At 40.0% G+C, this 14,071-nt stretch overlaps 1 protein-coding gene across 2 annotated transcripts in view; it reads right to left on the bottom strand.

Moving 5' to 3' along the window:
- fermt2 (FERM domain containing kindlin 2) overlaps positions 1–14,071 on the bottom strand; it is a 153,426-nt gene that overhangs the window by 57,633 nt on the left and 81,722 nt on the right. For both annotated transcript variants that reach the window (XM_020920599.2, XM_020920598.2), the window contains exon 4: positions 7,539–7,667. In XM_020920599.2, coding sequence (XP_020776258.1) covers positions 7,539–7,667 — 129 coding nt within the window. The remainder of the gene's footprint in view (positions 1–7,538; positions 7,668–14,071) is intronic.

Raw genomic sequence — 14,071 nt, forward strand, 5'->3', positions numbered from 1 at the left:
ATCAGACTGAATATAATGTATGTTGACTGTAATGAGTATAATATTGACCAAATAAACACATAAATTAATGAATGAAAGCAAAAAAAATGCAGCAACAGAACTCCCTTAGATTATGACTGACACGAGAATCCACAATGTTACACGCTCTTTTCACAATTTTATTTATTTTTTTATCATCCAAGCCCTGGTGTGTCCTAGTTTAGAGTCAATTTTTTGAGTAATATCCATATAAAACAGGCAGATTGTTTTAAAAGTTGTACTGACTCTTAATTAAACAAGAATAACATTTAAAGTTTAAAAGCTTAGTTGAACTTAAAAAAAAAAAGATTGTAAACTCTGTGGCTAGACTGTGCTGACCAAAAACACGATGTCAAAAACTTTGCTACTGTTTTAATTGTGGATTCACTCAACAAAGGTTCTTCAATCCATCAAAAACCTCCGGCTCTGGCTCCAAAATTAGACTCATCAGCTAATGCGCGCAATCGAACTCAGCAGAATAAGCATCAATTTGTCTTCCATTCCACTTCCAGCGTTAGCAGTTTAAACTAGCGCCTGATCCGTCACGGCACTGCAGCACAATCCGTCCTCCTCCCTCCCTCCCTCCTTCCCTCACGTGGTCGTAGATCACCGTGACATTGACGGGAGCGCGGGGAGGAGCGCCGGGCCAACTGCAGCGCTCCAGCCTGGGTTGGTTTTTTTGCTATAATGGCAGCGTGACCAAGTATGCGCGGAATCCCAACCATGCTCCGCGCTGGCAGCCAAGAAGCGACGGAGATGTACAAAATTCACACTTTCATATTTGGTCATCGGGAGAGGGCTGTTATCGTAGCGGCGAGCGGACCACAACGAGGAGCTAAAGCGAGGAAGAACCCGGGAACCTGCTATTATTATATATAACCTGCTGCTTGAGGGAAGAAAGAATGGTATTATGGTTAAAACTGTATTTTAAAATAAAATCTGGGAATTTTAGAGAATCCTGGTTTGACTTTCGCACTAAGCTTGAATAATTTTAGAAAGTTTTCTGTTTTCTGTTTCTTATTTGGTTTGCTTAAAGGTGCACTGAGTAACATCCAATGAAGACTCTTTTTTATTTATACAGTATGATGCTGCGTTCATGTGTCTTTAGAAACTCGGGATTTCAAGTAGTGTTCTTCAGATACAATTTTTGGGAGGATTCGATACCGATACTTGACACCACTCCGATACAGCATAGTGTGAAATATGGCAACTCAATTTTGTTACAGTACAAGACCAAACATTAATCTTCTAAAAGGCTACCGTATTTTCTGTACTATAGGGCGCACTTAAAAGCCTTTCATTTCAATTTATAATCCAGAGCGCCTTATATATGAGTTTATTGGGGTGTCTTAGTACGACTTTAGTAAACTACAAAGCCGCACCACTTGCAGCGTTACGGCTCCTGTAGTCAGGAGCATCGCAGAGTAATACAAACTGTGATTCCTTTTAATATCAAAATGCACCTGTCAAGAGACACGCTCACAACGCCCACTTTAAACTCAAGGCGTTTATAAAGTGAAAGTGCGAGCTGTGTGGGAGCAGTGGATGAGAGAAGAAGAACACACATTCACCAAGACAGGGAGACAGCGCCGAGCGACTTACGCCACGATCTGCCAACGGATCGTGGACGCCTGGGCTAAGGATCAGTATCAACTGTGGTCTGAGCTTTCACCAAGACCAGAATCATCACTGAACTGCCAGGAAACAGTAACAACACTGACTCGGATCATAACGAGAGGGATGTGGGTGTGCTGGACACCATAATCGCCCAACTGTTTGAACAAGTATGCGTAATTGTGAATACGATAACAATTTAACATCTCAAGCAGTATTTTTTTTACGCGGTACAATTGAACAAAGTTGAGAGTTATTGTGAACGTGTTAAATAAAGTTTGACCGACGTATCTAACTGTTGTGTTTTATTTAATGTGCCTTAAAGTCCGGTGCGGTTTATATGTGAAAAAAGTTCAAAAATAGACCATTCAATGACAGTGCACCTTATAATCCAGAAAGCCCTATGGTGCAGAAAATACGGTATTTTTAAAGAAAATCTGCAAGAATAAATGAGATTTTGAGGAGTAAATTATTAGTGAAATGTATAATGGTCTTGACAATAAGTAGTGATGATTTAAGCACTTTTGATTTTCTCCCGCAGGGTGTGGATAAAAACAGCAGCGAGGCCTGTAAAAAGACGCTCATTCTCGGAGCACATGGACAATTATGCAGAGTAAACAAAGTTGTTGGAGTAACTTTATAGCTTTTCTACTAAATTGAGTGTCCACACCGAAGGCTAAATGAAGATATCAATGAGGCAACACAAACACAAAGGTAACGCAAAGATCTGTTCTGTTATTATTAGCATGTTTTAAGCATCCACAGAGCCTCTGGTCTGTTTAACCTGCTCCGTAGCATTATAGACAGACTTGAACTGCTCGATTATGGAAAAAAAAAATCACTATCACGATTATTTTGGTCAATATTGAAATCACGATTATATAAATTATATTTTTTAATTACACGATGCATTTATTCAGCATTTCTTCCTCTCACAAGAAACAAAACAAACACTCTCTTGTTGATAATTTACATAAAAATTGAAATAAAAAATAAATATAAGCTACAAATAGAGCAGTTTTTCGAAGTATAAAACATAAAATGAATAGAAATATACTTTGAACATGAAATAAGGCATAGAAAAACATTAATATATCCAAAATAAACTATATATCCAGCTGTTCTACAATCTCTACTTTTAAAAAATAAAATAGATATACTTATTTACATAAAAAATATCCCAATTTTTTTCGTTAAGCCTTATCGTTTCAACTTAATTATATGAGTTTGGAGATCACAAATTTAATCAAAATTCAATTAATTGCACAGTCTTACCACAGGCTTAACCATCCTCCTCAGAAAAATACAGAGTGGTATCGGATCGGTTTGGTCTGAACACTCGTCGATACCGATACATAAAAAAAGTGTAGTATCGGAGCTTTTGCAGATACCAGCATCGGTACTGAAACAACCCTAATCTCAAGATTCTGAGATGAGACACAATCAGTTCCAGATTTGGTTTTTTTTTATGTGCATTTTTCAACTCCTTTTCTCTTTTCCCGAGTTCTCGAGGTCCACGTGAACACGGCAAAAGTTGATCGTGCCCAAGATTTCATTTACACATTCATTGATAAATCGCATTTTCAGATTTAGGTCAACATTTGGGCCGGCGTAGACTCGGACGTGGACTTGGGGCTTTGTGTATTGTTCAGATGAGACAATGTGCAGACTCATGTTTCAGAGCGAGCTTACATCAGCACACAATAATGAATGATGTCACGAACTCTGCACTACTTTCCCTTTATTGTCCTTCGTCCGCTGCAGTTCAATAATCACCACAATATGCATTTAATACACGCTGCACGTCAACAGTTTGGTTTCATTTTATGCTTTTTTTCCATTTATTTTCCTATTTATAATGTAGATTCTCAAGGTAGACATCAAAACTATGAATGAACTTATATGAAATGTAGTAAATGACAAAAAAAAAAAGTCTTCAAAATCGCCGTTATCCTTTGCTTTGACCACTGCTTTGCACACTCTTGGTATTCCGCCAGTGAACGAACCCGGACGTGGCACAGCAGTGAAGTGAAAAACATTTCGTTGAAGCGCGTTGAAAGAAGGTCAAGGGTTTGCAACGCCGTCGACAAAGCAAAGGGTCGATCTAAACCTCAAACGTAACATTTATAGAGAATTTAAGACGTTTTTAAAGCTTGAAATCCATCAGTCCATCTCTAATCTAAGAACCGGAAACAACAGACTGTCAAAAATTGTGGGACGGTTTAAGAACATTGAAATACATTTTTGTAATCTCTGCACAGGTAATAACACTGGCTACGAATTTCACATATTTTTCACATACTCGAAAAGTGAAATTGTTGAAAGTATAGGGAAGTATCTGCCTAAATATTATGTTGTACACCCTTCAATAGAAATGATAGAAATGGGACGAGACAATTTCCACAAGACGAGACGAGATACGAGATTGGGTACAAAATAATGAGAAATGATGAGATTTTAACATAATTCCTAAAACATACATTTTGCGATTCCGTTTCCAATTGTGGCTTCATAATTTTTTATTTATTTGATTTCATATTGTTAAGATGAAGAACATGTAACCCTTTTTGTCCAATCCAAATGTAAACACTTGGATTGGGGCTTTTTTGGGGGGGGGGGTAACAAATTGGGGGCTCGTCCGGGATTGTAATACCCATTCCCACCTCAATAAATTGATAATGATTAATAGGTTTGTATATTAGGTAAGTTTTTCAATTGGGTTTTTTGAAATTTTGAATTTGGTGATTGGGTGGTGGAAGATTGCCAGTGTTGCATGTAGCTGTTGTTTTGAAGGCTGTTGTATGTGCAAAATTGTGCCTTGTCCTGAGTTACAGCAGATGAGGTTGGTGGACGGCCTGATCAACTGGACATACTTCCTCGTCCTATGTTCCTATTGCCTCCCAGATTCCCCAGCTCCAGAGATGGGAATCGGTACTCGGCGTACCGGGCCGGTCTCAATGGAGGCTGAGGGTAAGGGTGGTGGCACTTGTATCTGGCCTACTTAGAACCAGCTCTGACACTGCAATGTTGTTACGACCCAGCTCGTTTGGGGTGAGGGAAGTAACAAAAATAAAACCAAGATGTAAAATGGAATAAATTAAATAATGTTTAATTAACAGGAATGTAAAGGTAAATTAACAAAAGACTAAAAATATACAGAAAACAACCTAAACTAAGAAACAGAACAACAGAATAAACAGAGTTTTGTGCCACAAAAGGGGTCACGCAGGCTTACACAAAAACGAGTGGTAAAACTTAGGGACACACACTAAACTAAAACACAAGTTCCCCAAATTAAACCACATAAACCCACAAACAGAATCGAGTGACCAAATCAAAAAAGGCACAAAACAGAACTAAACTAAACTACACACACACGAAACAAAATGGCAGACTGGCCACCAAGGCCAGCAGCCCCGAACAGGTGCTGGTAATCTCCTTAAATAGGGGGAGGTGGCTGCAGGTGAGGTGGGCGTGGACTTGCCCCACCAATCACAGACCAGGGCTCGTGCAGCAGGAATCAAGAGAACTCTGCAGAAATATTACAACTAAGGCCTGGGGCCGTGACAAAAACCTCAAGATATTGTGGCACGAGATCTTCAATTCCACCCTTCAACGCACAAATTTGTTTCGTCTTTGCAAAATGAAAGTACCAGAATAATTTGTAAAGTCTGCGCCTTTTTTACATTATTAAAGTAAGGTATTTCTTTGCTTCATATCATGGATAATGGACATGAGCAGTAAAAACAATGAATGAATCAATGGATGAAATAAACTAAAATAATAAGCATTTCTAAATCCTAAATATAAAATCACCACAGAGTTATCTTGCTTCATATTTCATATTTGATGTCTTCAGTGTGTATCTGTATTGTCCCAATGTACAGGACAACCCTTGGTCAGTCCTCTTTTTCTGCCAAAGGGGGATTTATTGGAAAGAAATAGCAACAAATTTGAAAGTAAATTAAAATTATTGCATGATTCCAACCAAAAATGCCCTCAGTGAAAATGTAATAATGCCATATATTTCTAATCTGTATGTAACTATGGTGTCTTGTCTTGTTTTTCCTTAATGTCCTTAATTTAATGTTATTTATGTCCTTAATAGACATAAATAAATACAAAATCTACCATGAAGACAATAGTAAACAATAAAAAAGAGAAACACTGAGAAGGTGTGTCGAAACTTTTGATGGTAGCGTATATTTCTGCCAAAAGATACCCAGGAACGTAATGAAATTCTACTCTGATTCAACATTCATTTTACAGCCCTGAGATGAGATAGAAGTAGACCCGAAGTGCCGGTCTTAACATGAAGTGTGAGGGCGATAAAATGGTCTCACATGGTTCTTAAGATACCGGCTTTGAGAACGCGTTTCAGCACTGCCTGGAGGTGTGAATGTGGACTTCATGGCCTGGAACGTAACTCTGTTTTTAGCTCTATTCGCACAGGGTTAGTATTACCTGTGGACCTTTGGTGATTTGTAATAACTGCGGATTTTGTCATTTGTAAAGTAAAAATTCCGCCGCAAATTACCTACTATATTTCGCCAAACACAAACGTCCGGTTGTAATACTGTCCCGTGCGAATCTGCATCTCAGTGTTTGCTGTAATTGCGTCTCTTTCTTTTCTTTCTGCATTCTTTTCTCTGTCAATGTCAGAACAATAGAGTAATTTACTGACTTTGTTTATCCCGTGCGAATGCGCTGCAAGTAACACAGAGGTGGGGCAGTAATTTGCCAATTACCAGATGTCCACAGGTTGTACTTATCCCGTGCGAATAGGGCTTTTTGTTAAACTGTGCATTTAGATCTCAAATGGTCTTAAAATATTTCGGTTGACTTTGATAGTGCAGATTGTGACAAAATATTTCTAAAAACTGTCTAATTTTTCCATGTTTGACATTGATAAATTTTCAAGTTTCAAGTTTTATTAGTTTTGTTCACATTCACACTCATTAGTACTCAACTGAACTTAAATTTTTTGACTAGTGGCAGATATTGGCAGGTAAACTAGTACGTATTCGAGTCGTTTTCGTTGAGGATGCAGTGTTCGTCCACACTAATCCGATGGAAAACGGCTCCAGAGACGGAACAATCTGGTGCCACCAGCTCCCACGAATTCATCTGAGTACGAATCTGATCCGGCACGGTGTGGACGCCTGAAAACGCTGATACACTGACATAGGAGGTCTAGTTGCCGTCCTTATTGGACCACGTCACTGCGATTTGCTCCTCCCTGATTCGCTGAGTTCGGTCATGTGACGCTATTGTGGAAAACAGTTTAAACAAACCAGAGACAAACGGGAAACAGAGAAGAACTACTTGCACAGAACAGACTCACCATCAGCAGAACACCCCTTTGTCACAGAAAGAACACATATATTCTACTCAGTCATGTCCTTTTTAAGTCCGACAGAAGCTAAACCGCGTCAGGGCACAAGGAGTGAGCTGTTTTTGTGAGCACTTACTTTATGCAAATGAGCCATGTGGTTTTAAGTTTTGTTTCTGTAAAAAGTAAACAAATATGCTCAAAGCTGTGTGAATAGGGAAGGTTTGCGGACACAGAAACGACGTGTCTGGACGCAAGTTGTTTCCGATACGGTGATAAGGCGATAAAGTGATTTGTTTCAGTGTAAACGTAACATGAGTTAAAAAAAAAACACATATACAAACCTCTAAGAACAAAAAGGTACATGATACGATTTCAATCTCATCCACCCATGTTCTAATCTAAAGTTTCAGCACCAAAAGTGTCTCGTTTCTGTACAATCTTACAACTGAAGAAGGCTGAATGACCAAAACGTTTCGAGAAAAAAATGAAAACAAACAACGTAATAATATTGTGTATTGTCCAGATTGACCTCATCTGTCTAACGTTCTGTGTAGAGCCTTGTGTTCCTCACCTGATCCTGGGGTGAGCAGTGGCCCCTCAAGCTCCAGGTCGTCCTCCTCCGCCTCCTCTGGCTTTTTCTTCTTTTTCTTGGGGTCCCTCGGCTTACGCAGTAGAGACAGCTCCTCTGGGTGTCGGATATCTGCACAAAGACAGCAATTCCACAAGTTAGAACAGTAGCACGATCTCGTTTTGGTTCATAGAGTAGCTCCTGAGGTGTTTTTGACATTTAGATCTTTGAGTAGACTAGTTTCTACTGACAAAAAACTCAAAAAAAGGACAATTTATCAGACAACAACAAGCCCTTGTGTATAATCTTTAAAAACATTGCGTATATCTGTGGGGAGAGAGCGCCAGACGAAGGCCAGAGCGGGGTAAGACGCACAGACAGATGGGCGGAAAAAGTCCAAACGAAATTCTCGGAGGGCTTCAAATCTTCGGCGTATAATCCAGAGCCGAGACAGGCAGACAGTAGACCTGCTCCAGACCTCCACAGCCCACATACTCAGACACACAACCACTGTCTTAAGAATGGAATTTTTATCTCAGATCTGAGCGAAACATAAATCAGGAACTCGGAGAAATATCGTGGAATGAAGATTTTGGTAGATAATGTTTTAATGTGCCGTTGATTCGAGTTTCGTAACGGTGTTGAGACGCTGCACCTCGTCAAAACGGGGGCTAAACTGGGAATAAAAAAAATCTGGGATAAACCACGACCAAACTAAAGTAAGACTAAAGTAAGATAAGGTAGTAGTGAAATTTGTCTTCTGCATTTGACCCATCCTTCAATGTCAAGAGCAGAGGACCAATCTCCAGATTTTGAGTTAGTCTTGGTCAGGACCTTAGCTGGACGATTTTACATATTGTCCATGTTTTGGGGTTTTTGGAGAACCAGGAGTTGCCTCCAGAACCTTCTTGCTGTGAGGTGAGACTTAACCACTCAACCACCAGGTCATCAGCTACAGGTTTATTAGAAATCAAAGTGACAATGGGAACTACTAGTTGTTGTATCTTAGGGACACAAACCCATTTTTTCTATGATTAAAAAGCTAAAAACTAGTGATGGGTGATTCCAGTGATTTTTGTTTTGATTCGATGTCAAGAAAAGGCAGGTAAGTAGGTGTACGATTCGTTCTTTTGAATTTCAATTAAGAAGAAAAAAACAATCAAATGGGAAAACAGTTCGTTACTTCATTATTCAGTTTTAGTGTCAAAAAAAAAAAAACAAAAAAAAAAAAACAGATTTGGACCTCTATTTCCAATTTTTTATTTCACTGTGCCCATTTCAATGTTGATATTTTATTCTCTCTGGTATATTTGTCGCATATGCATATTTTTAAGTTTCTGGATGTATCAGTGGATGTTATAGGCCATGGCTGCCATCAAGATTAGGGGTGTGCAAAAATATTGAAATATGGATATATCGTATCATTTAATGTGATGATACAGTATCGATATCGTGGGCTGCTGTATCGATATATCGTCAAGAGCATTTTTTGGTATATTTTACTAAATTACTTGGTTACAGAGCTACAGTTTTGCTGCTTGTTCAAAGGAAGGAAACTCGTTTATTCGACACATTTGACATTTTCACTGTTTTTGATTATTAAAATGTTTGTGTTTTATATTAACTTTGTAGAAGAAGTGAAGACTTTTAGTATCACAGCCATGATTTAGCCTTTATTTTTTTATTGAACCGTATTGAATCATTTTGAAATATATCGTATTGAATCGTATCGAATCGTAAAAACACTGTATCGAGATATGTATCATATCGTGGCCTATGTATCGAGGTATGTATCGTATCGGCAGCTTCTTAATGATACCCGGCCCTAATCAAGATCCAAGCTAAATACATCACGGACTTGTTTGGAGAAGGAAAGATAGATGAAGAAATTTCCGCCACACTCAAGCAAAATGGAATTAAGATCTGCACAAAAATGAGTATTCAAAGATTACCTAAGACGGAAAGGATTGGTTACTGATGCTGAGTTGGAAATAGGTGTGATGGGCTCATTTTGTGGATGAACATGTTCTCTTCTTTTAAAGCGATGAGTTTATTTTCGTGTCTTAGAAAGTATTTGTTGAATTCCCTGATGAGAAAGAGACAGCAGTGATGCAACAAACTCTCTTTTGTTCAGTTGACACTTAATTCACTCACGGTGTGCGAAGCAGCAGAACTACAGGGGCACATAAACCAGGGAGAATTAAACATCAAAATTGAAATAGGCACATATGTTCAGTGTTATTTGAAAAAAACTTTAAATTAAATATTGTAAACTATTTTTTTTTGTTTGATTTGATTCGACTGAGATTTCTCACACAATTTGATATCATGACAGTCCTAGTGCTACACTGCAATTTGTGCCAGAGTCATTAGTGTTGTTAGCTTTGTTAGTGTTTAGACTCACTAGTACTTCATTGAACTTTGGATTTTTGAGTAGTGATGTCATCAGGTGGAGTCCTGAATGGCTCCTCTGTGTTTTTAAAATCCATTCACCAATCACATTCAGGTCATTTAAGCGCTCAAATATCTTCCATCAGTTTGAGTTGAGATAAATTTACTTTTACCTTGATTTTATGTTAAACAAACCTGTAAGAACCAAAAAGTACATGGTGGATTTCAAGCCTGACTTCAAAAACAGCCTGTACTCTCATCCTTCCATGTTGCATATGATGAGTCAGTATCTTCTCTAAACTACATCGACTTACAAGGGCTTCACATGGACCGCAGCATAGCTGTGAGTAAATAATGCGGAAAGCATGTACGTCTTTAATGGAGGGAAAGGGACACACGGTGATGACAAAACCAGAGCCACACAGACCCCCGCCCCCTCCACAGCCAGAGGAGCATCCGTCAGCAGCTCCAGCTCTCAGGGCCGTGCAGGGGAGGATTCCTGTGCAGGATGTGGGGCTATGTAGGGGGTGAGACGGCCATTCTGTCAGCAGGAGGATGGATGAAACGAGCTCACATCTGGATAAGCAGCTGGGTTCACTCTGCCAGTGTAATATAAATTAAATATTGCAGTGATATTCGAGGCTTAGTTTTATTATTGCGAAGCCCACATAAGAATGAGATAGGACTTTTGTAATCGACTTGAGAGATGAGGCATTGGGTGGGTGCCATGCTCTGATTGATGTTCTTTGTTTTTCACAGAAAAGACTAACTGGTCCATCCATCCATGCCACATATCCAGATCGTGGAAGACTAGGCATCCCACACACACTCGTTCAGCTTCTCCAGGGGGTACTGATGTGTTCCCAGGCCACAGAAAGACAGGGTCCCTCCAGCGTGTCCTGGGTTTTTCCTGGGGCTTCCTCCCAGAGGGACATGAACATCTCCACAGGAGGCGTAAGGAAGCATCAGAGCAGATGCCTGAGCCTCTACTGCTCCTCTCAACTGTGTGACTGAACTCCTCAGCCTGTCTCTGAGGGAGCGCCCAGCCCTTCTCCAGAAGAAATTTATTTTGACCTGTTGTATCGACCATCATGACTGAGCTCATGACCATAGAAGGGTTAAGAGAAAGAAATGGAAAGTTCCTTCATCAAAATAGTTTGATACAATTTGATTTAATATCTTTATCTGTGTCGTCCATAAAATATAAAATCCACTGTCTCAGAAGTGAACTGCACTGCAGTGTCCATGTTGTACTTTATGTAACAGCTGCTCTGTCACACACTCTAATGACGATTGTCACTGGTGTTCATTGAAATTTTATGAAAAAAAACTTTACTACAATACACATGTGTAGAAGAGTCCTCCACTGTGAGGCCTTGGGCCGGCTCCAGCGCTGACTGCAGGGGTAGCTGAGGGAGAGCGCCTTGGCCCATGGTGAGAAGGCTTGTTTGGTTTGTGTAACTAAAGCAAAGGCATTCCAGCAGTTTTAAGGACTACCAGATGGGCCCCTCTCCTCTCCCGCTCCCTCCTCCTGTGTTACTCTATCCGCGTGCCCTTATACAGCCATGTGAGCGAGAGAGCTGCCTGCTGCTGCTGCCGAGCCCGGGCCAGAGCACACAGACTGGAGAGCAGCCTGCTGTCATAGGCCTGGTCTGGTACACGTCACTACGTCACTGCACAGACAACACTGATGATGTCACTGACAACAAGAGGGATGGGTACTTTAAAGATACATATAAAAATGTGCACTGCTGCAACTCCAACTGCTCCTACTGTCACTTTAATGTTTAAAGTGGCTAAGTGACATTTTACAGCCCTGCATGTATGGCCCAGTCTGAATATTGGGAATAACAAATAAGTGCAGAAGTGGGTGGAGATGTTGGATAGGTGACTCGATACTCAATACTAAGATGCAGATTACTCAATACAAAAACACTTTTTTTAGAATGTCATTTTCAACATTGAATGATAGTACTTTCTTTTATATTACAACACGGCCTCATATCTGTGTAACCTCACTCGTCCAGGTAGATTCCATAGAGACGCACCAGTCTGATACTGGTGTTAATACTGATTTCCAGATATTGGTTCAGTTTGGAATAGTCTAAACATAAAAATTGATGCTATGAGACTATTTATTGGTCATAGTCATCTCAGAATGTTTGAATTTTTATTTATAAATTTGTTCTTTGGTAGACTAATTCATCAGCCGGTTTCATTTCGTGGAAACCGTCTGACCTCCCAGCATTAGGATTCATTCGCTTGACAGTAGGCGGGTACTTTTTTATTTAACCAATCGCTCCATCTCGACTGCTTTGTTACCTCCACCAAGGAGGTTATGTTTTTGCCGGCGTTTGTCTGTCTGTTTGTCTTGTTTGTCTGTTAGCAACATAACTCAAAAAGTTATGGACCGATTTTGATGAAATTTTCAGGATTTGTTGGAAATGTGAAAAGGAAGAACTGATTTCATTTTGGGGGTGATCCGGAAGAAATCCTGGATTCTGGATCACTTTGAAATTTTAGTTAACATTGTGGTAAATGGGGCCAAAAATTTTGTTTCTCCATATCTCGGTTAATTATTGACCAAACCCCATGAAATTTGACTCAGGGATGGACAATGGGATCCTCTTTCATATTCCAAAGGCTGATCCGGATCTGATCCAGAAGACTGATTTTATCGCAATTTATATAAAAAATGGGGGTAGTCCTTGGCGGAGGTCTGCGCTCTCTGAGTGCTTTTCTAGTTTACTGTTGCGCTGTGCCACAAAAGGGACCCAGACAGGCGCTTGAGTTTGACACTATGGCTTCACAGCTCTTCGTTGATTGGCCGGTGCGCGGTCTACAACTTCTGAGATTCTTGCAAACCGTCAAGTGTATTCCAATTGCTGACCTAGTCGCTGGAGTGAAATGAAATTGGCTAGTTCTTTGGTTACATGGGAGATAAATAACAGCTACATAACATATTTGAATCAGTTCTGTCTAAGGTTAATTTTGTCTTTAAAAAATCGTTATAGGAACAGAAAAAGCTGAATTGGTGCCCCTATGTCCTTTTATACAATTTCTTGTACAACTCGAGCTCATTCTAAAGCGATTCAGGAAAGGTTCATTTCTGTCCCGTGAATGTGACTTTTCTAGCATCGTTACTGATCGATTAGTATCTGATTTTCAATACTTTTGCCAACCTTAAGTGGAACATCTTCCAAGTTCAGCAAAGAGCACGACCTGCACAGGGGCCCCATCCTGTCCCCATCACCAAATGCAGCGTTATGCAACCACTGAACTTTAAGCACCCTTTTTCACATATGCTCCAAATTCCAGAATATTTCAAACATAAAAATACATCAATTCTTGTCAAGTGCTCAGCTGAAATATTTTCATTGGCAGCTCTGACTTGGCGTTTCTGCATAACTGTGGTTGGAAGGTCAAATGTGCCGGTTCACGGTAGGAGAAAGGATACAAGACAACGAGGCCCTGGATTTGTGGAGAGAGAATAGATATACAGGAAAATAAATTAAAAACATAAACTAAAAGATTGTCTCTGCGGCTGAGGTCACATTTGCCAAATGTGTAAATCATCGCGAAAAGAACAGCAATAACAGTCATATTTTTACAGTAAAATGTAGTGGTCGTATAAGGAGTCTCCAGGGGCCCGATGTTTTGACACCGTCCCTCCAGCAAAGCACTTGTTCATGCTACTATGAATTTGAAGTAATAGGTCAAGAGGTTTGTGTACTGCTACTGCGTCAGACTACTACTGCTCCAAATAGTGTGTACTTCTACTGTTACTACATATACGTTACAGTGCTATTGCTACTACTGCTTTGACAGTAGTACTACAACTTTGTACACAAGTATTCCATGGAAAATTCTCAAGTTTCAGGTGAATGATTCCTTCCTGATTTTAAGGATTCTTTGAGGACTTTTCTGCCGTTACCTACTGCCTCCGCTCAGTTTCATTTCTCTCCAGCGACACGTTCAGGAAACACTAGACGGTTTCCAAGAACCCGGAAGTTGTAGACTGCGCACCGGCCAATCAGCGGAGAGCTGTAAAGCCATGACGTCAAACTCAAGCGCCTGTCTGGGTCCCTTATGTGGAACAGCACAACTGTAAACGAATCTTCGAGATGGATGAAGATGAAGACAGA

The sequence above is a fragment of the Boleophthalmus pectinirostris genome, unplaced genomic scaffold, assembly GCF_026225935.1.
Source record: "Boleophthalmus pectinirostris isolate CB_2022bp ecotype Guang Dong unplaced genomic scaffold, ASM2622593v1 HiC_scaffold_10, whole genome shotgun sequence".
Taxonomy (NCBI): domain Eukaryota; kingdom Metazoa; phylum Chordata; class Actinopteri; order Gobiiformes; family Gobiidae; genus Boleophthalmus; species Boleophthalmus pectinirostris.